Here is a 26992-nt window from a genome sequence, read left to right as displayed (position 1 = left end):
TGAAATGAACGGCCAATATGTCCGTTTGGGGGAGTTTTGGGGTTGGGGCAGCCCGATGGGTACTTATATTCAAATATATTTAATACCATATTCGTATTCTACTCTCCATTACCTTTAATTTGATACGTATATTGTCCCGATCGGTCCACTTTTGATTTTGGGTTGTGTTTTTGACATAAGGGGTCCCCCTTTCGATATCGAAAAATTATATAACCTATATTTCCTTCCAGACCAACCTACACAATATACGAAAATTTCGAGAAAATCGGTTCTGCCGTTTTTCAGTCTATATGGAACAAACAAACCGAGTCCCATATATCCCTGATTGGCTACTGTGCCCATTTTGGGCGTTTTTGTGGGGGTGGGGTGACCCCTTATGCTTCGGCATGAACTTGTGTGCCAGATTCGTTATCTACTCCCGCATACTTTTCATTTGATACCCATTTTGTCCTTATCGGTGGTGTTTTTGGGGTAACGGTGGAGGGTCTGCCCACCGTTATCAATAAATTATAAAGCCTATGCCTACTTCCAGACCATATTCGTAATCTATTCCCGAATACCTTTCATTTGAGTCCCTTATTGTCATGATCGTCAAATAAACCTATTATAAGGGGTTTTGGGGCTGGCGCGGTCCCCCAGGTACTTGGACCCAACTTTTATTATGAAATTCGCGTCTACTCTCGAATACCTTTCATTTGAATCCCATATTGTCCCGATTGGTTCAGTTTTATTTTTGGGTGGTACTCTTGAGGGTAAGGGAGAGGGTCCGCACCCTTTGCGATATCAACAAATGATATAGCCTATGTTTCCTTTCAGACCAACCTACACAATCTGCGAAAATTTCAAGATAATCGGTTCAGTCGTTTTTGAGTCTATACGGAACAAATGAAGAAACCGACAAACATACAAAAACAAGTTGATTTGGCACAGAACGTGTTTTTCAATATCTGTCAATTAACGATAACACATTTCTTTGTAAACGGTAATCGATAGACGCCTTTCATCGAAAAAAAATCAAATGATTTTGATTTTTCAGCCGTGACTGATGGTTATGTGACGCATACACCCTTGTTTTCACCAATACTATTACAATGACCATGCATCAGATCTGCCATGTAAACTCTGCATAATGTCAGCCCACTGATTAACTTATCGAGGGGCTATGTCAGTCCCTCGATTAAATAAACTGAAGAGGACCACACTCACTACCACCGCATAAACATAGCATACAGAAAAGAATTGCCTATGACAATTCGATAGCCTCTTTAGATCTAACGTATAATCCGCCGCTATCAGCCGCAAGGTAAAATCAAGTAGTAAGAAATAGGCAAACAGAACCTTGTTGATACGCCTGTAAGTGGTTAACTACATGACAACAAGGTGGTCGGTCATTCAATCTAAGACTGTGTGAGGAAAAAAACTAATATTCGCTATATGTTTCGTAGGGTATTCTAAATATTTACCAACGTGTATGAATCATTGGTTTTGTTTTCTCATATCAAGTGGTTGGTAATAATTAGACACATTGATCTAACCGCAAAGACAATTCAAAACCAAAACAAATGTTAACTTGCTTTTTATAAAGCTCACATGTTATGAGTACGTATGTGAAGCTAAATAGAGAGAGTGAAAAAGAGAGAGAGAGAGAGAGGGAGAGGAGAGAAACAACACTTGTTGCATTGCAATTATCTCAAGTGCATGGCTTACATTACAATTATAAACTACAAAGTTCTAGTATCGAGAACAAATCTATCATGGCCATTTATAATTGTTCAAAGATGCGGTTAGAAAGCGAAAATAGTACATACAACTATTAAAAGTCGATAGCAGTATTTCCGATTACTATGCGAGTAAAGAAAGTACTATGTTTAAGGTTAATAAAAAACAAGTTATAGTCAAATTCGGACCATAAATGAATTGAATGGTAAACATTGTAGAAGTCATTGTGTAATATTTCAGTTCATTCGGATAAGAATTGCACCTTGTAGGGGCTCAAGAAGCAAAATCGGAAGATCTGTTTATTTGGGAGCTGTATCAAGCCATAGATCGATTCAGACCATAATTCACATGTATGTTGAAGGTCATGAGAGAAGCCATTGTACAAAATTCCAGCCAAATTGGATAATAACTGCGCCCTCTACAGGCTCAAGAAATCAAGATCCCAGATGGGGTTATATGGCAGCTATAGCCGATTATGTATCGATTTACGCCATACTAAGCACAGTTGTTGGAAGTCATAACACAACACATCATGCTAAATTTCAGCCAAATCGGATGAGAATTGCGCCCTCTAGCGGCTCAAGAAGTCAAGATCCATGATCGGTTTCTATGGCAGCTATACCAGGTTATGAACCGATTTGAACCATACTTAGCACAGTTGTTTGAAGTGATACCAAAACACCACGTGCAAAATTTCAGTCAAATCGGACGAGAATTGCGCCCAGAGGCTCAAGAAGTCAAGACCCAAGATCGGATTATATGGCAATTATATCAAAACATGGACCGATTTAGCCCATTTACAATCCCAACCGACCTACACTAATAAAAAGTATTTGTACAAAATTTCAAGCGCCTAGCGTAACTCCTTCGAAAGTTAGTGTGTTTTCGACAGACAATGATAAGGGGCCTCCTTTTTATAGCCGAGTCCGAACGGCTTGCCGCAGTGCGATACCTCTTTGGAGAAAAGTTTTACATAGTATCACACAAATGTTGCCAGCAATAGGAAGGGAAAACCACCGCCCAAAAAATTTTTCTGATGGTCTTGCCAGGATTCGAACCCAGGCGTTCAGCGTCATAGGCGGACATGCTAACCTCTGTGGACGCGCCCGGTAGCTAACAGCTAAGCTCTTGTGATAGCAATGAACACCACACAGATCAGAACTCAATGTTCCGTCCTATGTGGTGCTCACATCTATTCCGTGCCGGGACCATCAGCGAGCTAAATCTGGAAATAAACAGGGTAGTCAACGAACATAAACGGAATTTGTGGCTGGAACGCTTGAAGCAATGTAACTTAGGCACCGGTGTAGGCAAGCTGTGGTCTACTGTTAAGTCACTTTCGGACCCCGGTAGACGGGATGACAGGACCTTAGTCACTTTTGGCGAAATAACCGTGACTGATCTCAAGGGATGGGCCAGGTTGTTCAACCGTCAATTTATTGTGCATCCCGAGAGTGACAGGGCAAGGAGAAGAGCCATTCGTGGTCTCCGAGACGATGAACAGCCATCACAATTTACCGTGGCGAAGTTACGAATGTCATCCGTGACGCCAAATCATCCAAGGCATTGGGTCCCGATGGAATCAGAACTCAATGTTCCGTCCTGTGTGGTGCTCACAGCTATCACGTGCCGGGACCATCAGCGAGCTAAATGTGGAAATAAACAGGGTAGTCAACGAACATAAGTGGAATTTGTGGCTGGAAAACTTGAAGCAATGTAACTTAGGCACCGGTTTAGGCAAGCTATGGTCTACTGTTAAGTCATTTTCGAACCCCGGTAGACGGGATGTTCGAAAATGATCCGAAGAGATGCCGCAGGTTGTTCAACCGTCAATTTATTGTGCATCCCGAGAGTGACAGGGCAAGGAGGAGAGCCATTCGTGGTCTCCGAGACGATGAACAGCCATCACAATTTACCATGGCGAAGTTACGAATGTCATCCGTGGCGCCATATCATCCAAGGCATTGGGTCCCGGCGGAATCTCTACATTTATGTTGAAGAATCAGCATTCACCTGGAGTTGAGTACCTTACTAAAGTTCGAAGACATAACTACATGCTGTCTAAGCAATACCTATGGGGCTGTTATCACAGAGACCATCCAAATCATCATCTTGTGGATAGATATACACCGCCCAGAAGCCTTAAAGTAGATCTACATGATCTAGAGCGTGAGGTTCAGCGCTACAAGAGAGAACCTCTAGATCAAGTGGGGGATAGATAACATGCATGCAGACACATTAGCAGATGCGGTAAATAGCTACGGGGTAAATGTAGTCCTTGGAGAACGACCGCCTCCCGTTATACCTGAAGAAATTTACCTAATCCGGCAAACCAGAGTAGTTCTGGCTCAATAACGTTCCGGCAGATGCAGCCACCTCAACTCCTAGAGAGCAAGAATTGATGCAGACGTACAAGATGTATGTCCCGATTGTGACCACGACACACGTCACCTGTTTAACTGTCCAGCCAGACCCACACGACTTAGACCCAGATCCCTCTGGATGCACTCCATCTTATTCGTAGAGTTCCTGGATCTGGGTACTCAACAGAATTAAGCAGACGAAAGGTAGAACATAACAAACTGCTACAACAACAACAGCAACAACTGTTTCTATGACCCTCCATAACCAAATATAGCTCCCATATAAACTGATCTCGCGTTTGTACTTCTTGAACCCCTATAGAGGGCAATTATTATCCGATTTCGCTAAAACCTTGCAGAATGACTTCTCCTATGACGTCCAAGTATGGTCTAATTCTGTCCATAACCTGATAAAGCTCTAATAGCGCATAACAATTCTTATCCATTATCATTTGTTTGCCTAAAAAGAGATATCGGCCAAAGAACTTGACCAATGCCATGCATGTCGGAGGGTATTTAAGATTCGGCCCACCGTACTTAGCACACTTTTACTTGTTATTCCTTTCACATCCTTAAGATTGAGCTGTAATAAAGTTTAAGACAACACTCCACATCTTCCAAAAACTCACCTAACTTTGTTCATTATCTCACTGCCGGCATTGTTGAGTAGACATGCTTGCAGAAATCCCTCGGGTATGACCAAACGTTCGCTGAGCACCTTGCGCAAATCCTGAATCACAACTTGATTGCCCAATGTCTTGGGACACTGTTCGACACCGGTGCGTATCATAGTCTCCAGAGTTTCTTCCAAATAGTTTTGTATGGTATAACTAAGATCGGTGGCAACACGGGTGAGTTTAACCTCCACTGGATGAGTTTCACAGCGTACGGCCTCCTGCAGCTTTGGCATTAATTGCTTGCAATTTTCAGCATCTTCAATGAGGCGCTGCACCGCCGATGAGGATGTTGAATCATTGCTGCTCTTGGCAATGGAAATGGTGTCTTGCGTTTCGGCCACCAGCTTATCGACCAACTGATGAGTGGAGGAGAGTAAAAAGCCATGCTGCAAACGGAAACCTTGGCCATTGGTGCGTTTTAGGCCATTGCCATTGCGATGTAAAAGTTCTTGCATTTTACGCATTATGGTATCGGTCTTGTCCGGGTGATTCTTCAGATGCGGTGCTATATCGAAAACGGGAAAAGGTATGCAACGCATGCTGTAATTATTCTCCAAGGCATAGACTATGTCGGCATAACCCTGCAGGGTTATATTATTCTTATCCATGTAAATTGAGCGTAGTTTGTTATTGATCTGCAAGGCTTTGGCCAGCAAGCGGGCACCCACATCGCCCATATAGTTACCCGAAATGTCTGCAATTGGAGTTTTGTTAATGTGACGGTTTTTTTTTCCTTTTCCTAATGGCTTACCCAATTTTTGTAAACTCTGATTGCTGCCCAAGGCATTTATAAAATCGTGTATATCATTTTTCAGCTTATTCTCGGACAATGTCAATTCCGCCAGGGGAAAATCATCCTTTTGTATTAGATTCACTAAAGCCTCCATGACTGTAGGAATATGTTTCAATTTCATGCCCGTCAAACTGCGGCACATATTCAATGTGCGTATTGAGGGATTCTTAGAAATAGATGTTAATACGGGAGCTAATTCGACATCCAAATCTGTCAGGGTAGAAGTTAAGATAAATGAAAAATTCTTTGTGCCACATTTTGTTGCATACTTACTATTGTCACTTATATTTAAACTTTGCAATACGCGAACACCATGTATACATGATTCTAGAACATGTGCACCCTGGGCACCTAAGGTATTACCACTTAAATCTAAATACAGCCCAGCTGTTGACTCGTTGCATGCCAAGCCGAGTAGTAAATTTCTGGAATGGGAAAAGAAATTGTTTTCAATTAGAAGAGAAAATATATTTGCACCCAAATTCGGTGACCTAAAGAGAATTTTTATGCCCTCTACCATAGGATGGGGGTATACTAACTTCCTTTTGCAACACATCCAAATATTGGCTTAAGGTCCCATGTTCTAATATTCTTGATCGCCATGAGAGTTTAAGTCGATCTAGCGAGGTCCGTCCGTCTCTCCGTCTGTCTGTGGAATTCCCTTTCGAGGGAGTAAGGCTAGTCGCTTGAAATTTTGCACAAATAATTTTTACTAACCCATGGCAGCCGGTTGTACGCCCCGGATTGACCCGATGGAATCCTCATCGGCAAGGGCTGCCGCCTCAGTGTACGTGTTCGTCTTTTTTCGTCATGGGAGAGGCACATCCCGGAGTGCCTTCTCCGCACGCTTCTGGTCCGTGGCGGGATTGAGAAGAACCCCGGACCTTGGTTCTGTTCGGTTTGCCAGAACCACCTCCATTATCGGTCGGTGTCGGTGAGGTGTAACCGGTGCATGGAGTGGGTACATTTCCGATCTTGCTCTGGCCTCACTTCACTACGGGAGTATAGTCATACTGGTTATGTCGCAAGGTGCTGTGCGAACATAGCCAGCAGTGAGTCACAAGCGTCGTCGTCGTCTTCAGCGTCCTCTTCGTCGGACTATGTGACCCCCCCCCCCCCCCCCCCCCCCCCTCCCGACCACTCCCGTACGGCAATAAAATATTGCCAGGCCAGTGCCGGGAAGTGTATCGTTTTTTGCAGTTAAACTGCAACGGACTTCGTGGCAAGAGCGATAAGATTGTGGACTTTATGAGTCGGAAGAGGATATTGGTCGCAGCGATCCAGGAGACAAAGCTGACCAAAAACTGCAGCATGCACAGTTGTCACGATTACAATGTGCTAAGTAAGGATGGCTCAAGGAATGGAGGTGGGGGATTGGCCTTCGTGATACACCATTCCCTGCAATATAGACCTATCTCGCCTGCGCATGGCGCTAGTGACCCCTACATGTAACGCATGGGGATAGCAGTCAGGTCTGGTACTGCCGAGATAGAGATATACAACGTGTATATACCTTCGGTTGGTAGATGTGTCTCGATTAATGGCCAGGCTTACAACCCCGACATAAGTGGATTGCTATCTGGCCATAATCGTCTGGTTCTAGGAGACTTTAATGCGCATCACACGTCATGGCATTCTCTCCTAGGTAACGACCAGCGTGGCATAGCTTGGGCAGAGCAGATTGAAAGCTCCATCTTTTGCACGGTCAATAAGGATGCCCCCACTAGGATTACGAGGAGGTGCAACAGCTCGCCAGACATCTCCATTGCATCCCCTGATCTCCTGAGTGACGTATAATGCCAAGCCGTCATTTCTTTGGGGTCCGACCACCTCCTCATAATTCTCACCATCGACCGACCACCCAACTTCATAACCTCTGAGCGCCGGCCGTTTATCTAATCATAAGAAGGTCGATTGGGCTGGTTTCAGAGAGTATACCAATCGCCGCTTCAGTGAACTGCCACCCCCCTCTGATGTGCTAGTGGCCGAGAGGAAATTCCGAGACATCATTAAGGCAGCAGCCGCTCGCTTTATACCAGCCGTTCGAATACCCCAGGTGCGGGCCAATTTCCCGGCCCAAGCAGTGGTACTCGCAGACGAGCGTGATGGGATTCGTGTTATGGACCCCGCAAAACCCAGAATCAGCGAGCTGAATCTGGAAATAAACAGGGTAGTCAACGAACATAAGCGGAATTTGTGGCTGGAACACTTAGAGCAATGTAACTTAGGCATCGGTGTAGGCAAACTGTGGTCTACTGTTAAGTCACTCTTGAAACCCGGTAGACGGGATGACAGGACCTCAGTCACTTTTGGGGAAATAACCGCGACTGATCCGAAAAGATGCCCAGGTTGTTCAATCGTCAATTTATTGTGCATCCCGAGAGAGACAGGGCAAGGAGAAGAGCCATTTGCCGTATTCGTGATCTCCGAGCCGATGAACAGTCATCACAATTTACTGTGGGCGAAGTTATGAATGTCATGTCGTGACGCCAAATCATCTAAGGCGTTGAACTCCGTAGGAATCTCTACATTGATGTTGAAGAATCTGGATTCACCTGGAGTTGAGTACCTCACCACTGTCCTCAACCTGTCGTTGAACACTCTTATAGTTCCCGATTTCTGGAAAATGGGCAGAGTGATCCCGCTACTGCAGCCTGGAAAGGAGCCGAATTTGGGGAAGTCGTACAGACCGATCTCCCTTATCTCACCAGTGGCAAAGACGCTTGAGGCATTACTCCTGCCGAGCCTCATAGGAGAATTTCCATTCGCCGAGCATCAACATGGATTTCGAAGACTGCACAGCACAACAACGGCTTTGCATGCCATCACCGCACACATTTGCCGTGGCTTCAATCAGCCCAGGCCATGTGATCGGATGGTCCTCGTGGTACTGGACCTTTCGAAGGCATTCGACACGGTCAGCAATGCCAAATTATTTGAGGGCGATGTCCCTCCAGCCAGGCCTGAAACGATGGGTCGCGAATTATCTGTGTGGTCGCCAGTCATTTGAAGAATTTCGGGATAAGAAGTCGAAGCACCGTAGAGTGAAACAGGGAGTTCCCCAAGGTGGTGTGATATCTCCGGCATTGTTTAACCTCTACCTATCCTCCATTCCACCCCCTCCACACGGCATAGAGATTGTATCATATGCGGACGATTGTACGATCATGGCATCAGGCCCCCCACCCATTGATGATATCTGCGATAGGTTGAACGTCTACCTCAACGAACTTGCCTCATATTTCGCTGCAAGAAATCTGAAGAAATCCGCCACCAAATCTTCAGCCACATTGTTCACTACAAATACGCGTGAGGTGAATACTGAGCTGACTGTGATGGTCGATGGAGAAATGATTCCGACCATCAAGTGTCCCAAAATACTTGGCGTCACATTTGACAGCTCTTACACATTCTCCCCACATGCCACAGCAATTTGCGATAAAGTCAAAAGTAGAAACAAGGTCCTCAAGTCACTTGCTGGCAGCACTTGGGGTGCTGACAAAGAAGCCTTGTTGACCTCGTGCAAAGCAATTGGCCGGTCTGTGGTAAGTTATGCAGCGCCAGTGTGGTCTCGTCAACTTTGTGACACGCAGTGGAATAATATTCAGATCTGTAGGAATGCCGCCTTCCGAACTGCGTCGGACTGTCTTCTCAGTTCTCATGTGGACCACCTCCATCAGGAGACAAAGATCCTTCCACTGCATGCTGCCTAAGCAATACCTTTTGGGCTGTTACTGCATAGACCTTCCAAATCATCATCTTGTGGATAGATATCCACCTCCCAGAAGCCTTAAAGTAGATCTACATGATCTTCAGCGCTACAAGAGAGAACCTCTAGATCAAGCGGCATATCAAGCGGGTCTGAACAACATTCATGCAGACACGGTAGCAGACGCGTTAATTGGCGACCGGGTGAATGTAGTCCTTGGAGAACGACCGCCTCCCATTACACCCGAAGAAATCGACCTTCCCCGGCAAACCAGAGTGGTTCTGGCTCAATTACGTTCCTGCAGATGCAGCCGCCTCAATTCCCACAGAGCTAGGATTGATGCCGACGTGCAAGATGTATGTCCCGATTTAACCAGGGACCGCACGATACACGTCACCTGTTTAACTGCCCGGTCAGACCCACTCGACTCAGACCCAGATCCCTGTGGACGCACCCCATCTTAGTCGCAGAGTTCCTGGGTCTTGACACTCAACAGAATCATGCAGACGAAAGATAGAACACAATAAACTGCTACAACAACAACAACAACCAATCCTCTTAGTACCTTTAAGTTGTGTGCACTTGTGTGGTACGATTAACGTGTAAAGTCGGGCGAAGCTGAGACATCGCAACTTGCCTATGTTTGACCTCTGATAAACACCGGTCGTGCTATTTGTTCAGTGAATTCTCCTCCCCTGTGCGAGCATCTTGAGTAGACATAAACTTTCTACGATGACGGCGCGAATGGGGTGTAGCTGTCGGCGCGGGTTACAATGTATTCAGAGTCCTGTTGCCGAATGCTTTGCGAAATTTGACAAAACTTATTTTGGGGCTGGGGAAGTAAGACCACCGACTGCAGTTAAGAGTATTGACTGGTATTTGTAAAGTAAGTTCTAAAACATAGCGCTTGACACAGGCGGGGACGGATATTTGCAGGGTCTGTAGCCGATTTTGAACCGCAATTCGGAGAAGAAAGTGCAGGATTATGGGTGAATATCTCTTTTCGTGCCTAAAGTCCCTCCAGACACTTAGCCCTCGCTATTATAATTTTGAACTTGTCTAAAAGTTCGAACTCAGTGGGAGAAGCATTTGTCCACGGGAGATTTTTCTGTAGCTTTCATACAGTCAAAATCGATAACAAAGTCTATATATCGAAAATTGGTGACATTTTGTAAAATTATTGTGGAGAGTTATGCAGAGCAAATATGCACTAGATTCCTATATATTGGGTTGCCCAAAAAATAATTGCGGATTTTTCATATAGTCGGCGTTGACAAATTTTTTCACAGCTTGTGACTCTGTAATTGCATTCTTTCTTCTGTCTTCTGTTATCAGCTGTTACTTTTAGCTTGTTTTAGAAAAAAAGTGTAAAAAAGTATATTTGATTAAAGTTCATTCTAAGTTTTATTAAAAATGCATTTACTTTCTTTTAAAAAAATCCGCAATTACTTTTTGGGCAACCCAATAGTATGTCGACCTCTTTTAAGATGCTACCCATAGTTATCCTAAACATTGTTGATATTTAAACTTCTCGATAACTCATAAATCGATAACAAGCAATAACGATAAATCAAGCGATTTGTTTAAATTTAATACTTACTTCAATGCTTCCATGGGCAATTTACAACCGGCAATATTTAAATGCTTTAAACTTAAAGAGCTCGTAAAGAATTGCTTAAACGAGGGGGGTATCTCCTTGCCTTTCTTTGTGCTAAACGAATTGTGGGAGACATTGAGATGAGCTAAATGTGTTGCACAACCGCGTAAAAGGGCACCAAATAACTGTAAAAACAACAACAATTAAATACAAAAAAACCTTGACAACAACAACACAACACAGTTAAACTCACATTCTCTAATGTAATATCAGTCGAAGAGAGATCTAAATATTCTAAAACATTTGGTTGTGCTAAAAAATTGTGTAAATTCTGAAAATAAAGAAATAGTTCAAATTATTTCTTAGTTTGGAAAAATGCGATTTCTTACAAATACTCACAGTTATATCATCTTTAAGATTGTTACCACTTAAATCTAAATGTGTTAAAGAATTTGAAATGCTTTGATTGAGCGACAGTGAATGTGACATTTGATTAACACCCTTCGATGTAAGGCCACAGTGTGCTAATGCCAGCTTGCATAGACCCTTGGAGACCTTAGCAATGGGTCCTGCCAAATGTATTGCACCTGTAATGTGAAACAAATAGACAAAAACCAAATCAAAAACACACATTAGTATACTCAACAAATTTTTGAGGCTATAATGGCAACAAGAGAACAGTAGGAACAATAAAAAGTGTTTCAATAACAACAAGCTTGGCTAGATTATAGAAAGGTTTCAAGTGAAATGCAAAAGGGCATAACAAACATTGAAAAAAAAAGATTTTTTTTAACATAATTTTCACCCATCATATACATAAAGCTTAGTTTTAGAACATTTCACTTAGTCCCTTTTGCATTTCAGCTGCAACAGGTATGCTTGATTTGCTGAAGAAAACTAAAGAGGATGTTATGAAAAAACAAAAAAAAATATGATTTAAAAAGTGTGGAGAAATGTGTTATGGTTTTAGTATGGTTATTTGATTTTCATTTTGTTTAAGAAAATTAAACGCATTAAGGAACTTTAAGTATTTCTATTAGCAAGGAAACCCAAAAAGTGTATTAAATTTTCAAGAATAAAAACCTGGTAACTAATATCGATTCTGGTAAGATCTCTATACTGGTAACATTTTTCACATCAAAAGCAAGGACAACAACATTTTTCACATCAAAAACATGGACATAGAAGGAACAAGGATAAAGAATCTACTTAATTTGTAGTACGTGGATTTTTGTATACCCTTTTTTTTCAAAGTTTTATTCTCTACCCATATATTCAACGAACGTGGATGTTTTAACCAATTATTTATAGAAACTTGTTTTTTCTCAATTATATCGGAAACCTGGATTTTTTTAAAAACAATTTTTTATAAAAAAACAAATTCCATCCAAAATTTTTAAGAACATTGATATATTTACCAGAATGTTGAACTTTTCTAAAACCTCGAGTGCGGATTTATTATCCAATATCGTTTAAAATGTGGATTTTTAATCCAAAAATTTCTAGAAAGTGGATATTTTATCCACCGTAGCGCAGAATATAGCATGTCCACCTATGACGCTGAAAGCTTGGGTTCGAATCCTGTCGGGATTATCAAAAAATTATTTCAGCAATAGTTATCCCCATCTAATTCTGGCGACATAGGTGAACGTGGATTTTTTCCCACTTTTTAAAACGTAGAAAGTTTAGCCAAATATTGTCAGAACGTGGATTTATTATAAAAATTTTTTTCTTCAATGCCAATTTTTTATTTAATTTTGACTATAATGCGGATGTTTTATCCAATTTCCTCTAGAACGAGGATTTTTTATCCACTTTTTAAAACGTAGATAATTTATCCAAATATTTTCAGATCGTGGATTTATTATCCAACTTTTTTCTTGAACGTGAATTTTTTTATCCAATTTTCCCCAGAACGAGGATTTTTTATCCACTTTTTAAAACGTAGATAATTTGTCCAAATATTTTCAGAAAGTAGATAGAACGTGGATTTTTATCCAATTTTTTCTAGAACGTGGATTTTTTTATCCACTTTTTAAAACGTATATAATTTAACCAAACGTTTTCAGAACATGTATTTATTATCCAACTTTTTTCTTGAACGTGAATTTTTATTCAATTTTAAATATAACGGGGATATTTTTCCTAATTTCATCTAGAACGTGGTTTTTCCACTTTTTAAAACGTAGATATTTTCAGAACGTGGATTTATTAGCCAATATTTACTAGAATGTGGATTTTTATACCGTTGATTTATTATCCACGTGGATTTATATTATACCCGTGGATTTATTATCCACGTGGATTTATGATCCACGCAGATTTTTTTATCCACGCAGATTTTTTCCACGTGAATTTATTATCCAAGTGGATTTATTATCCACGTAGATTTACTATCCATGTAGATTTATTATCCAAGTGGATTTATTATCCGCGTAGATTTGTTATCCACGTAGATTTGTCATCCAAGTGGATTTATTATTCACGTAGATTTATTATCCACGTAGATTTATTATGTACGTAAATTTATTATTCACGTAGATTTATTATTTTATTATCAATGTTGATTTATTATCCACGTAAATGAGTTATCCACCCGGATTTATATTTTTTATCCACGTAGATTTTGTTATCCACGTGGATTTGTTATCCACGTAGATTTATTATCTACAAGGATTTATTATCCACGTAAATCCATGTAGATTTATTATCCACATGGATTTATTATCCACCTAAATTTATTATCCACGTGAATTTAATATCCACGCAGATTATCCACGAAGATTTATTATCCACGTAGATTCATTATCAACGTTGATTTATTATCCACGTGGATTTAGTATCCACGTGGATTTAGTATCCACGTAAATCTATTATCCACGTGGACTTATTATAAACGTAGATTATCCACGAAGATTTATTATCCATGTGGATTTATTATCCATAAGGATTTATTATCCACGTAGAATTATTACCCACGTGGATTTATTATCCACTTAGATTTATTATCCACGTAGATTTATTATCCACGTGGATTTAATGTCTACGTAAATTTGTTTTCCACGCAGATTAACCACGAAGATTTATTATCCAAGTGGATTTATTACTGTGTACGTAGATTTATTATAAACGTTGATTTATTATCCACGTAGATGTATTATCCACGTGAATTTATTTTCCACGCAGATTATCCACGAATATTTATTATCCAAGTGGATTGATTATCCACGTAGATTTATTATCCACGTTGATTCATTATCAACGTTGATTCATTATCAACGTTGATTTATTATCCACGTAAATTTATTATCCACGCAGATTATCCACGAAGATTTATTATCCATGTGGATTTATTATCCATGTGGGTTTATTATCCATGTGGATTTATTATCCACGTAGATTTATTATCCATGTAGATTTATTATCCACGTGGATTATTATCCACGTAGATTTATTATCCACTTAGATTTATTATCCACGTGGATTTATTATCCAAGTAGATTTATTATCCATGTGAATTTATTATCCATGTGGGTTTATTATCCATGTGGATTTATTATCCACGTAGATTTATTATCCACGAAGATTTATTATCCATGTGGATTTATTATCCACATATTTTTATTATCGACATGGATTTATTATCTACGTAGATTTAATATCCACGTGGATTTATAATAGATTTATTATTCACGTGGATTTATTTTCCACGTGGATTAATTATCCAGGAAAAGATATTATCCCCTCGCATATATTATCCACATATATTATCTATGCGGATGTATCATCCACACTTATGTATTATCCACACGGATATATCCTCAGAGCAGATATATTATGCACTCGGATGTTATCCTTTCGGATATAGTAACCACGCGGATACATTAAATCCTCAGATATATTATACACTTGGATAGTTTATTCACTCGGATATATCATCCAACAGATATATTATCCGCCTGGATATATTATTCGCCTGGATATATTATCCGCCTGGATATATTATCCGCCTGGATATACTCTCCGCGTGGACTTATTGTTCCCGTGAATCTATTATCCGCATGGATACATTATCCGCGTGAAAATATTATCCGCTTGGATACATTATCCGCGTGGATATATTATCTCCATGGAAATATTATCCGCATGGATATATTTTCCGCGTGAATATATAATCCGCTTGGATACATTATCCGCGTGGATATATTATCTCCATGGAAATATTATCCGCGTGTATATATTATCCCCGTGGATATATTCCACCATACATATTGTCCACCCAGATATATTATCCACTCAGATATATTATCCACTCAGATATATTATACACGCGGATATATTATCCACTCAGATATATTATCCACTCAGATATATTATCCACTCAGATATATTATAAACGCGGATATAATCCATGCTAGTATATTAATTACGCGAATAAACTACCCATTCTGATATATTATCCACTCGGAAATATTATTCACCTGGATATATTATCTACTCGGACATGTTATGGATATTTTATTTACACTTGGATATTTTATTTACACGGCTGCATTATCCACTTTGATATATTATCCACTCGGATATTTTATTTGCGTGGATACAATATCCTCGCGAATATACAATCAACTCGGATTTATTATCCACACCCGAGTTGGATGGATTATATACATTCATCCACCGGAATATATAAACCACGAGGATATCTTGTCCTCGCGGATGTATTATCCACGCGGATATATTATCCACGAGAATATATAATGAACGGGGATATCTTAGCCTCGCGGATGTATTATCCACGAGGACATATTATCCACGCGGGTTATTATCCACGGGAATATATAATTCACGGGGATATCTTATCCTCGCGGATGTATTATCCACGAGGATGTATTATCCACAAGGATGTATCATCCATGAGGATGTATTATCCATGCGGGTTATTATCCACGGGAATATATAAATCATGGGGATATCTTATCCTCGCGGATGTTATTATCCACGGAAATATATAAATCATGTGGATATCTTATCCTCGCGGATATATTACCCCCGCAGATGAATTTTCCACGCGGATATCTTATCCTCGCGGATATATTATATACACGGATTTATTATCCAAGTGTAATCTTTAAACTTTCTGACTAAACACAGTTTTCCAATTATACAGTTTATCCACTTTATTCGCCCTTTTTTTATTACCCCAACAATAGGATGGAATCTAGTCATTCTGTTTGTACCATATCGACGTTCTGAGTCGATCTAACCCTGTCCGTCCATCCGTCTGTCAAAATCACGATAGCGGTCGAATGCGTAAAGCTAGCCACTTGCAATTTTGCACAGATACTAACTATTGATGTTCAGATTTAGATATAGGTCCTATATAAAACGATCCCCTGAATTGACTTCTTGACCTCCTGGAAGCCGCAATTTTTGTCCGATTTAGCTGAAATTTTGCCGTAGTGTTTTATTATGACTTCCAGCAACTGTGGAAGTCATAATTTGACAAGAAGTCAAGAAATCAAATCGGGAGATTGGTTTATATGGGAGCTATATCAGGTTATAGACCGATATGGACATGTTATAGACCCATATAAACCGATATCACAATTTGACTTCTTGAGTCGATACAAGCCCCAATTTTTGTCCGATTTGGCTGAAATTTTACATGCGGTGTTCTGCTTTACCAACCAACTTTACGTGGATCTATACATTTATCATTTTATTCAGAGAGTAAATACATGACCATGTTCTATAATCCCATAGCGAAGACATATTATTCGCTGCGTTACCGCTCTTTGGCAATTTTCGCTCAATCTCTAAAGTGAAACAACATTATCCAGTTGGTAGAAACAAACTTTACAAAATTATCCACTTTATCCACACATTGTTGACTATTTTACACTCTCTTCATTATTATTTATATTCACTGGATTATGTTTGGCGGATTTATTAAATTTTTGTATAATTTTGTTGCTATGAGAGAACACAAACCATTGATCAAATGAGAAAGAAGAAATGTAAACTGTATTGAGAAACAAAATCATATGCATGAGTTGATGATGAAGCAACAAATTCCATAAAGCATAACAGAAAATTTTATTTGGTTTTTTTTTTTGTTATGAGAAAGAAAAACATTAAACATTCAGTTTAAAATTGATTCATTGAAAGAGTCTAAATTCTTTTTTATTTTTTCAACACACAACAAATGTTAATCAAACCTTGAACAATTTTTCCAAGTAGGGCGCATAATGAGCTTGCACCTACAATTAGAGATGAAATGAAGAAAAAACAAAACACAAAAACCGAACAGAACCACCAAAAGGAAAATGAAAGGATTTAAGATTCCAAAGTAGAATCGGATTAAATGGATTTTTTACCAAAAGAAAAATAACCAAAAAAAGGGGGGGAGAAGATACCAATAAAAAAAAAATATTACAAATTGGGTCAGTAATTTATACAAATTTAAAAAATATTTTATTTTTCAATTTTTTTTTTTTTTTGTAATTTAATATAAGGGGTTAGTACATTGATAATATGAGAGAGCTGTGCCCTAGGAAAGAGCATTAAATTTACCTTTATCCTCAATTAGATTATGACTCAAATCGATGGTACGTATTGCAGGATTATTATTTGTAATCACAGATACAGCTAATTTATGAAGAAAATCGGATCTGTTTAAAATACCACAAGAAAAATGTCATCAGTCAATAGGTCTTTTGCTTAATGAAATGATTTAGCTTACCTTAAACCTAAGGCTTCTAAATGCAACTCCTCGAGCCACATAGAACGCTTGAGCACATGAAGTATACGTTCCAAAGTTTCATTGGATAAACGCATATGCGAAGCTTTTAAGCCACGAAAAAATGTGTTATATTCCAAAGCCGATACAATGGCCATTAAGTCTCTGAAAAAAAAGAAAAGTAAATAAAAAAAGCCATAAAGTTAGAAGTTAACTAAAGTTTTCCATATTTAAAAAAAAAAAAATTGTCTCAGAAAATTTTATTAAAGTTTTTGTTTTTTAGAATTTTTTTTTTTTAAATTTGTATTTTTATAAAAAACTTATGTCAAAATTTATTTTTTTTTGGTGTTTTAGGGGCCTCTGGTTTTCAATTGGATCAACTAAATCCATTTGAAAACAATTTTCGCAAACAGCCAGTAGATGGCGCTAGCTTAAATTTTAGTGCTACTTCTCGTTTGGAGTGGCTTAACGCCTATAACATTGATCATCATGTGCTAGTTGTCTAAAAATGACTATATGGGGCTACCTATTTAAAATCATCATTTAGTCTTTTTTTTTAAATCAAATCAAATTGCCATATTAAACGATTTTCTGTGGTAAAGAACTAGTTGGCCAGTCTATATATTTGTTATGGTGGCGATAGTTCTTACTATTAAACCATATAAAACTTTTGAATAAAAAAGTGTTGCGCAGCAGCACGTCTTTTGGCCTTGTCCATCGATGAGCTAAAAATGGTTGCATTGTTAACGTTAAGGTTTGCAACTCCTCCTATAACACTGAACGTCATAATTTTTGGGGTATGGCGGCCTACATTTGTTTGTGTCCCTACACATTAATTAAATAACACAGTGTTACTGTTATTTTGGGCTGAGGTGGTCCGCTAGATATATGAGCAGAATCAGGATACCAGATTCGCAGTCCACAACAGTATACCTTTAATTCTACCCCATATTGTCATGTATGGTGCATACAGCTGTTTGGTGGAGGTTGTCTACATGAGGGTTGTGCGCCACACACCATCTGCCACTTGAGCACATAGTTGATCCCCCAATGTTTTAATTGGTCAAATAATCTCTTGGGGACGATTTTTTGCGGCAAAGCGCCACCTAGATTCTTGGACACAAGGTTTAATGTCATATTCGTAATCTGCCCTCAAATGCCTTTCTTTTGAGTTTCATCAAGCTATAATCGAGTGATATTGCCATTTTGGGGGGCTTATCGGGGATGGGGTGACTATCAATGCTTGGACGTCATTTTTTATTTCAAATTCCTAGTCTACTCCCGTATACCTTTCATTTGTGTCCGATGTTGATATGTACGTCGAATATGTCTGTTTGGAGCAGTTTTTGGGGTTGGGCAACCTCTTGAAGCTAAGGTTTTTACTTCAACCCAAGTTTTTATACAATATTCGTATTTTACTCTCCAATATCTTTTATTTGATTCCCATATTGTCCCGATCGGTCCACTTCTGATTTTGGATGGTGTTTTTAGGGTAACGAGGGTACGCCCCCATCCAATATCAACAAATTGTATAGACTGTACCTCCTTCCTGACCACATTCGTAATAATCATTCGAGTCCCATATTGTCATTATCGTCCAATAAACCTATTTTGGGGATTTTTGTTTGAGGATTTTGGTTTTCATCAGAAAAAAAAATATTTAAAAAAAAAAATTTAAGATTTTACTTCCTTTCAAATATTTAATTAGGTCAAAATTTTATTTATAATAAATTAAAATTTTTATTATTATTTTTTTTAATAAAAAAATTTGTATTCCATAGAAAATTTAAATTTTTTAGAAAATTTGTTAGAATTTCATTTTTATAGAAAATTTTTTTAAATTATATTTTTATAAAATATGTTATAAAATTTTTGGTTTTATTGAAAAATAATTCAAATTTTTTATATATTTTATTTTTATATAAAAATTTTTCAAAATTTTATATTTAAAGAAAATTTTGGTCAAATTTATTTTCTAGAAAATTTTTAAAAATTTATAATATTTTCTTTAGAAAATTTAATTTTTTAGAAAATTTTGTTAACATTTTATTTTCTAGAATATTTTGTTAAATTTCATTTAGTAAAAAAATTTGTTAAAATTTACTTTTCTAGAAAATGTTGTCATTTTTTTTAGAAAATTTTGTTAAAATTTTATCTTCTAGAAAATTTTATTTTGAAGAAACTTTTGTAAATTTTATTTTTTTTAAAAAATATTTTGTTAAAATTTTATTTTGAAATTTTTATATAGAAAATTTTTAAAAATTTAATTTTTTAGAAAATTTTGTAAATTTTTTTTAGAAAATTGTTTAAAATTTTATTTTCTAGAAAATTTTGTTAAAATTTTATTTTCTAGAAAATTTTGTTAAAATTTTATTTTCTAGAAAATTTTGTTAAAATTTTATTTTCTAGAAAATTTTGTTAAAATTTTATTTTCTAGAAAATTTAAAAAAAAGTATTTTCTAGAAAATTTGGCTAAAATTTTATTTTCTAGAAAATTTTGTAAAGATTTTATTTTCTAGAAAATTTTGTTAAATTTCATTTTCTAAAAAAATTTGTTAAAATTTAATTTTCTAGAAAATTTTGTTAAATTTCATTTTCTAAAAAAATTTGTTAAAATTTAATTTTCTAGAAAATGTTGTCAAATTTTTTTTTTAGAAAATTTTTTTAAAGTTTTATCTTCTAGAAAATTTTTTAAAGTTTTATTTGTAAGAAAATTTTGTAAAAATTTTATTTTGAAGAAACTTTTGTAAATTTTTTTTTTAATCTTTTAAAATTTTATTTTCTAAAAAAAATTTGTTAAAATTTTATTGTCTAAAAAATTTTGTTAAAATTTTATTGTCTAGAAAATTTTGTTAAAATTGTATTTGCTAGAAAATTTTGTAAAAATTTTATTTTCTAATAAATTTTGTTAAAATTTTATTTTGTAGAAATTTTTTTTAAAAATTTTAGTTTATAGAAAATTTTATTACTTTTAATTTTTTTTTAAAGTTTGTTGAAATTTTATTTTCTAGAAAATTTCTTTTAAAATTTCATTTTTTAAAAATATTTTATTAAAATTTTATTTTCTAGAAAATTTTGTTAAAATTTAATTTTGTAGAACATTTTGTAAAAATTAAATTTCCTGGAAAATTTTGTAAAAAATTTTATTTTATAATAAAATTTTGTTAAATATTATTTTTTTTTTTAAATTTTGTTAAATTTTATTTTTTAGAAAATTTTGTACAATTTTCTAGAAAATTTTTTTACAAATTTTATTTTTTAGAAAATTTTGTAAAAATTATTTTAAAAAAATAAAAAAAAAGTCATTAAAATTTTATTTTCTAAAAAATTTTGTCACAATTTTATTTTCTAAAAAATTTTGTCACAATTTTATTTTCTAGAAAATTTTGTTTAAATTTGAATTTCTAGAAAAATTTTAAAATTTATTTTTTAGAAAATTTTGTTGTATTTTATTTTCTAAGAAGTTTTGTTAATTTTTTTTTCTAGAAAATTTCTTTAAAATTCTTTTTTTTAGAAAATGTTAAAATTTAGAAAATTTTATTAAATTTTTTTTTTTTTGAAAATTTTAATTTCTATAAATTTTTTTTTCTAGAAAAAATTTAGTTTTTCTAGAAAATTTCGTTAAAATATTTTTTTTAGAAAATTTTGTTAAAATTTTATTTTTTAGAAAACTTTATTAAATTTTTTTTTGGAAAATTTTAATTTCTATAAAATTTTATTTCAAAATATAAAATATTTTAAAATTTTATTATTTAGAAAATTTTGTAAAAATTTTATTTTTTAAAAAATTTGTTAGATGTTTTTTTTAGAAAGTTTTTTTTTTTAATTTTATTTTTTAGAAAATTTTATAATTTGTTTTTTTTTATAAAAATTTTGTTGAAATTTAATTTTTTTAAAGATTTTTGCAAAATTTTATTTTTAAAGAAAATTTGTTAAAATTTTATTTTCTACGAAATTTTGTAAAAATTTTATTTTCTAGAAAATTTTGTTAAAATTTATTTTCTAGAAAATTTGTTAATTTTTTAACTTCAATGAAAATTTTGTTTATATTTTATTTTTTATTAAAAATTTTTTGAAATGTTAAAAATTTGTTCTCTACTCACTTTGGTTCTAAATGATCAAAATCACGTAAATTTAAAATTCTCGTATCATGCGACAAATAGATGGTGTCAATGTCCCAGGCAACTTCTTCTCGATAGGGCACTCCATGAAAATCACACATGCAGGCATATTGGGTGCTAAAGCCACCACATGGTCCGATATTGCGGGGATCTGAAGGTCGAAATTCCTCAGAGAATATTGTCTCCCTTTCCGGTGGTTGTATATCAATCTGTAATTAAATAGAAATAAAAAAACACATATATACAAAAAAATCATAAAACATTTCTTTTATTATTTGCCGCTTGTTTGTAAAATTATAACAAAAATAAAAACACATAAATGAGTAGCCAAGAATTGCTAAAAAGTTTTTGATTACATTTTTTGCCTATTTTGTTTTGTTTTGTTTTGCTTTGGCCAGGCAGCAGCAGCACCCACAAGTGGCTCTTGGCTAAGGCAACTTGAGAAGTTACTGACCTATGAAAGTTTTAAGTTTTCGTTTGACTTTGACGGTGATGATGATGATGATGGTTGTAGTGGTGGAGTTGGCAAAAAAAATCGGTTATTAAATTCAATTCAAACAAATGGTTGTGTGAACATTTTATTGGAATACGTAGTACAGCTGGCATGGAGGGCAATGCAAACAACCATCAGCTATACAAACGGTTTTAATTACACAGAGGAGGAAGTTAACAACTTTCCACAAAAAAAAAGAAATTTTTTTGTATTCAATGATTTTTTAAATGATTTCACCTTGCGCAAAGAACAAGAGAGATCATATCAGTTTATAATTAGGATAGGAAATGGATTTTTAACAGAATTTTGTAACCATTAAGAAAAAATCAATAAATAGAAGAAAAAAATTTTTCCGAAAATTAAAATAAAGTGAAAACCCTCCAACGGCAGCGCTTTAACCAAAATGGCTTGCATAAATTTTTAATCCATATACATATCCATGTAGACAAATTGCCACTTCTTAGCTTTACCTTAGATGTTCTATCCATATTTTGTTGATTTTGCAGCTGTTTGTACACCCAATCGACTATATTGAATACATGAGTCATTATTATACCCATGGACTAGAGCGCAATACGAGTATTCAACTGACGTATTTTATATACCACTACTTGGGACAGACTAACTGAATCGATGATGAAAAAGGTCTTATTTATAAAATATTAAAAGTCTTTCACATTTTATTCTATAGATATATGAAGAATTAACCGCATTTTGCATTACTATTGTAAGGCAATGCTGGCCCAAAGCCTTATAATAGCAGCCATTAGTAACGAAGCCTAAAACTAGGCAGCATTGAGTGAGCCCAAACAACAAACACACATTTAATCGATCGCTATGAATTTTTACCATATGGTAATCAAGAGTACTAATGTTACGCAAATGTATTTAAAACAAAACGAAGAAGAAATATAAGAATAAGAACCGTTATTTAATATGTAACATTGTGATGAGTGTTAAAGCTCGAAACGCATTTGAAAATATTAGTGTATGTTTGAAATAATCTATGTTTAGTTCTAAACACTTTTTTTGAATAGGTTAGGTTAGGGTGAATGGGTCGCCCACCAAAGGTGAGTTCATTCGGAGGCCAGTTTGGCCCATTGTGGTACCCTAGAGAGAGAAAGGGAAGATAAAGGAAAATGTGAGACCTCGTATTAGAGGTTATACACGAATTAAACAAAAAAAAAAAAAGACAGGAGAAGTGGAGAAACCCGAGTGGGAGGTGAAGAATCGCCCTTCCCTACGCAAGCTCGGACCTACCTACGCCGGAGCCTGTGGCAACCCCCCGTCGAAACCATCGTGTTCCCTCAAAAAACCTCAGGAGAGTTACCAGAGGTACGTTCGCAAGTTCACCCAGATCACAGAAGAAACGTCTCCCCAGAAAGGAGAGCCTACGTCTCTGCAGACCCGGACAGGAACAAAGCAAGTGCTCAATAGTCTCCTCCTCATCGAGGCAACTCCTACAGATGTCATTTTGCGATATCCCCATGGGCGCCGCCATGTGGCCTATGGCATAATGTCTGGTTATGACCCCTGTCAAAGTACTCATCGACCTCTTATCGAACGCCAGCAATTACCTCCAACTCCTACAAAAGTCATTTTGCGATATCCCCATGAGCGCCGCCATGCGGCCTATGGCACAATGTCCGGTTATGACCCCTGTCAACGTACTCATCGACCTCTTATCGAAAACCAGCAATTCCCTCGTCCTCCTCCGATCGATGACCGGCCATAGCATCTTCGCAGTCCGGCAAACATCTACCGTGTCCCACCTCGCCACCGACGCCACCCTGGCCATCCCCCCTACTGCGTTCAGTAGCTCGACAAATGGCACACAGGCAAGACCGATGACCCAAGCGCGCCCCCATGTGGCCTATGGCACAGTGTTTGGTTATGACCCCTGTCAAAGTACTCATCGACCTCTTATCGAACGCCAGCAATTCCCTCGTCCTCCTCCGATCGACGACCGGCCATCTTCGCAGTCCGGTAAACATCTACCGTGTCCCACCTTGCCACCGACGCCGCCCTGGCCATCTCCTCTACTGTGTTCAGTAGCTCGACAAATGACACGTAGGCAAGACCGATGACTGGTCCGCCCGGTGCAGACGAACCCCTCCTGGCGCACCCGTCCGCCCTCCAATTTCCTGGAATCCCCTCATGCCCAGGAACCCATGTCAGCGTCACATTGTGGGCCCGGAGCCTATCCAGAGATTTCGAACAGTCCGCCACGCATCTCGATCTCACCACAAGGCCTTGAGCGCCGCCATACTATCCACATAAATTTTCAGTTTCGAGGGCGGTAAGCCCCCGGCCAGAATTCCTCTTGCGGCGACTGCAATGGCACAGACCTCTGCCTGAAAGATCGTACACTCGTCCGGCAGTCTCAGAGACATACTGATATTGAGTGCATCAGTGTAGATCCCAATCTAGTTCCTGACTCCATCTTGGAGCCATCTGTGTAGATCGAGGTCTCATCCTCCTCAAGGAAAACAAATCGCGAATGCCCTCATTCGGTCCTCAGTCTACCCTCCAGAAACGAACTGTGGCCGCAACCATCCTCTTCAACATGCCGAGCTCTCTTAGCCTTAGCGTGATCCTGGCGGCGCAGTTCCAAATATAGGCCCCAATGGGCTGCATATCCAGTATCGCCTCCAGACCTGCCTGCGGTGCGGATCTCAGCGCCCCTGTGATTCCGACGACAGCCAGTCTCTGGACCTTCTCGAACTCCTTCGCACGCTTCCTCTTGCCTACGGCACTCCATCATACCAGTGCTCCATAGGCCAGTACTGGTCTCGCGATGGACGTATACATCCAATAAATCATCTTGGCAGTCACCCCCACTTCCTACCGAACATTCTCCTGCAGGAGTAAAAAGCGAACAGTGCCTTACGGCTACTTTCCTCGGTGTTGCTCTTCCAGGACTGTTTCGAATCGAGGACTATGCCTACTTCTTCTCCTTCGACAGCCGCTTCTTCCACTTATTCTCCTTCGACAGACATACTTCGCCTCCTTCGACAGCCGCAGGGTGACCCCATCCAAGGACGGGAGTCTGAACTCCGGTATCGTATATCTACGAGTAAAGATCACCAGCTTCGTCGTCCTTGGGTTGGTCCTCGACCCATTTCTGGTAGCCCATCGAGACAACCTCTTCAATGACCATTCCATGATCTCGCTGATCGTCGACAGAAACCTGCCTCGGACCAGCAGCACGACGGCGATAATCCTCCCGCCGTCCCCACCGAGATCCATCAGGATTTCATTAATCGCGAGGTTCCACATTATCAGTGAGAACACCCCACCTTGGGGCGTTCCTCTGGTCACCCGCCCTCTGACCACACAATCTCCCAAGTTTGCATTAATAATTCTGCCATAAAGCATATTATTGGTCCATTAGGAGATTAAGGGGTGAATCCCCGTGCAGTCCAGTGCGGCGACTATCGCCCCAATCTCCACATTATTGAAAGCCCCCTCAATATCACAGAAGGCCGCCGTCTCCACCGACCTGCCTTTGAGGTATGAGTGTTGTGCCCCACAGAAGTTCTCCGGCGTCAATCCCTCTCTCACCTTCAGTTCAATCAGTCACTCCAGTGTTTTCAGCGAAAAAAACGATGACAGACTAATAGGCCTATAATACTTCGTCGTACTGTGGTTTATTCTTCCCGCCTTGGAGATAAAGATCACCTTGACTTCCCTCCATACCCTCGGTATATAGGCAGACAGACTAATAGGCCTATAATACTTCGTCGTACTGTGGTTTATTCTTCCCGTCTTGGAGATAAAGACCACCTTGACTTCCCTCCATTCCTTCGGTATATAGGACCATGCCAGGCTCGCCCTGAAGATCTACTCAAGCCAGGGCAGGGTGAATCCAAGGGTCTCCTGTAGCAGTGCGGGGATAACTCAGTCAGGACCGGCCAACTTAAATGGCTGGAAACTGCGGACCGCCAACGCTATCTTCTCCTCGTCCACGATGTCCCTGATGAGATCATCCGTTAAGGCCAAATGTGTAGGTATTGCGATGTCTTGATAGCCAACCTCATCCTGGCCCCCTGGGAAATGGGCCTCCATCAGGAGTTCCACCGTCTCCTGCCCACTCTCAGTGTAAGTTTCGTCCTCCCTAATTGGGGAGCTAGGCGTGATGGGATCCTTCGAGAGCACTTTGCGCAATCTAGATGCCTCACTAATGCTTTCCAATTCCCCACAAAATTTCACCCAGGATCTCCCCTTCGCCTTTCTCGTTTCCTTCTTGAACTTGCCAAGGGGTCACGATACTCGTCCCAGCCCTCTGCCGTGTTCCCCCCTTGGCCTTGTTAAAAAATCTTCTGCTCTCCCTCCTGAGCACCTTTAGTTCCGGTGACCACCATGACTGGCTGGTTTTGCGTGGCGGTACTCTTTCGGGACATGCCTTCAAAAAGACCTCGTTCAGGCTTCCCGTGACAAGATCGACCGCGGTTTCCAATTCCCTTGCGTCCCCCAGAGGCCCGCTAGGGGGTCCCAATTTCTGCATCTGTTCCCCGAACTAATCCCAGTCGGCCCTTTTCGGGTTTCTGTATGGCACCCTCCTCCCCCACTCATGCTCGACCCGAAAACAAAGCCTATAGTGATCCGAAAAGAAGCACTCGGTGGAAACGTTCCAGTCCAACACCTGCACAGAGTCACTATTCGTCACATCATGTAGCTTTTGATAACTATGCACGAGAGACAAGAGAACTTTATTTTGGCATCCTAAAAGTGGAAAAAGTCACACTGTAAGGCGTGCCGCAGTGCGACACCACTTT

At 38.3% G+C, this 26992-nt stretch overlaps 1 protein-coding gene across 10 annotated transcripts in view; it reads right to left on the bottom strand.

Annotated features, from left to right (window-relative positions):
• Positions 1-26992, bottom strand: part of LOC106086990 (F-actin-uncapping protein LRRC16A) — a 184737-nt gene that overhangs the window by 42612 nt on the left and 115133 nt on the right. For 9 of the 10 annotated variants that reach the window (XM_059368710.1, XM_059368713.1, XM_059368711.1 and 6 more), the window contains 9 exons: positions 21704-21930; positions 17604-17765; positions 17435-17532; positions 11258-11445; positions 11112-11189; positions 10862-11043; positions 5826-5977; positions 5511-5762; positions 4712-5453 (listed from right to left, as the gene is read on the bottom strand). In XM_059368710.1, the coding sequence (XP_059224693.1) occupies positions 4712-5453; positions 5511-5762; positions 5826-5977; positions 10862-11043; positions 11112-11189; positions 11258-11445; positions 17435-17532; positions 17604-17765; positions 21704-21930 (2081 nt within the window). Of the gene's footprint in view, positions 1-4711; positions 5454-5510; positions 5763-5825; positions 5978-10861; positions 11044-11111; positions 11190-11257; positions 11446-17434; positions 17533-17603; positions 17766-21703; positions 21931-22684; positions 22825-26992 lie in introns of those variants that run through there. The other variant, XM_059368715.1, reaches the window with a different exon arrangement.

Source organism: Stomoxys calcitrans, chromosome 5 (assembly GCF_963082655.1).
Source record: "Stomoxys calcitrans chromosome 5, idStoCalc2.1, whole genome shotgun sequence".
NCBI classification, from domain to species: domain Eukaryota; kingdom Metazoa; phylum Arthropoda; class Insecta; order Diptera; family Muscidae; genus Stomoxys; species Stomoxys calcitrans.
The sequence above is the reverse complement of the archived record's forward strand: the minus strand, read 5'-3'. Positions and strand labels throughout refer to the sequence as shown.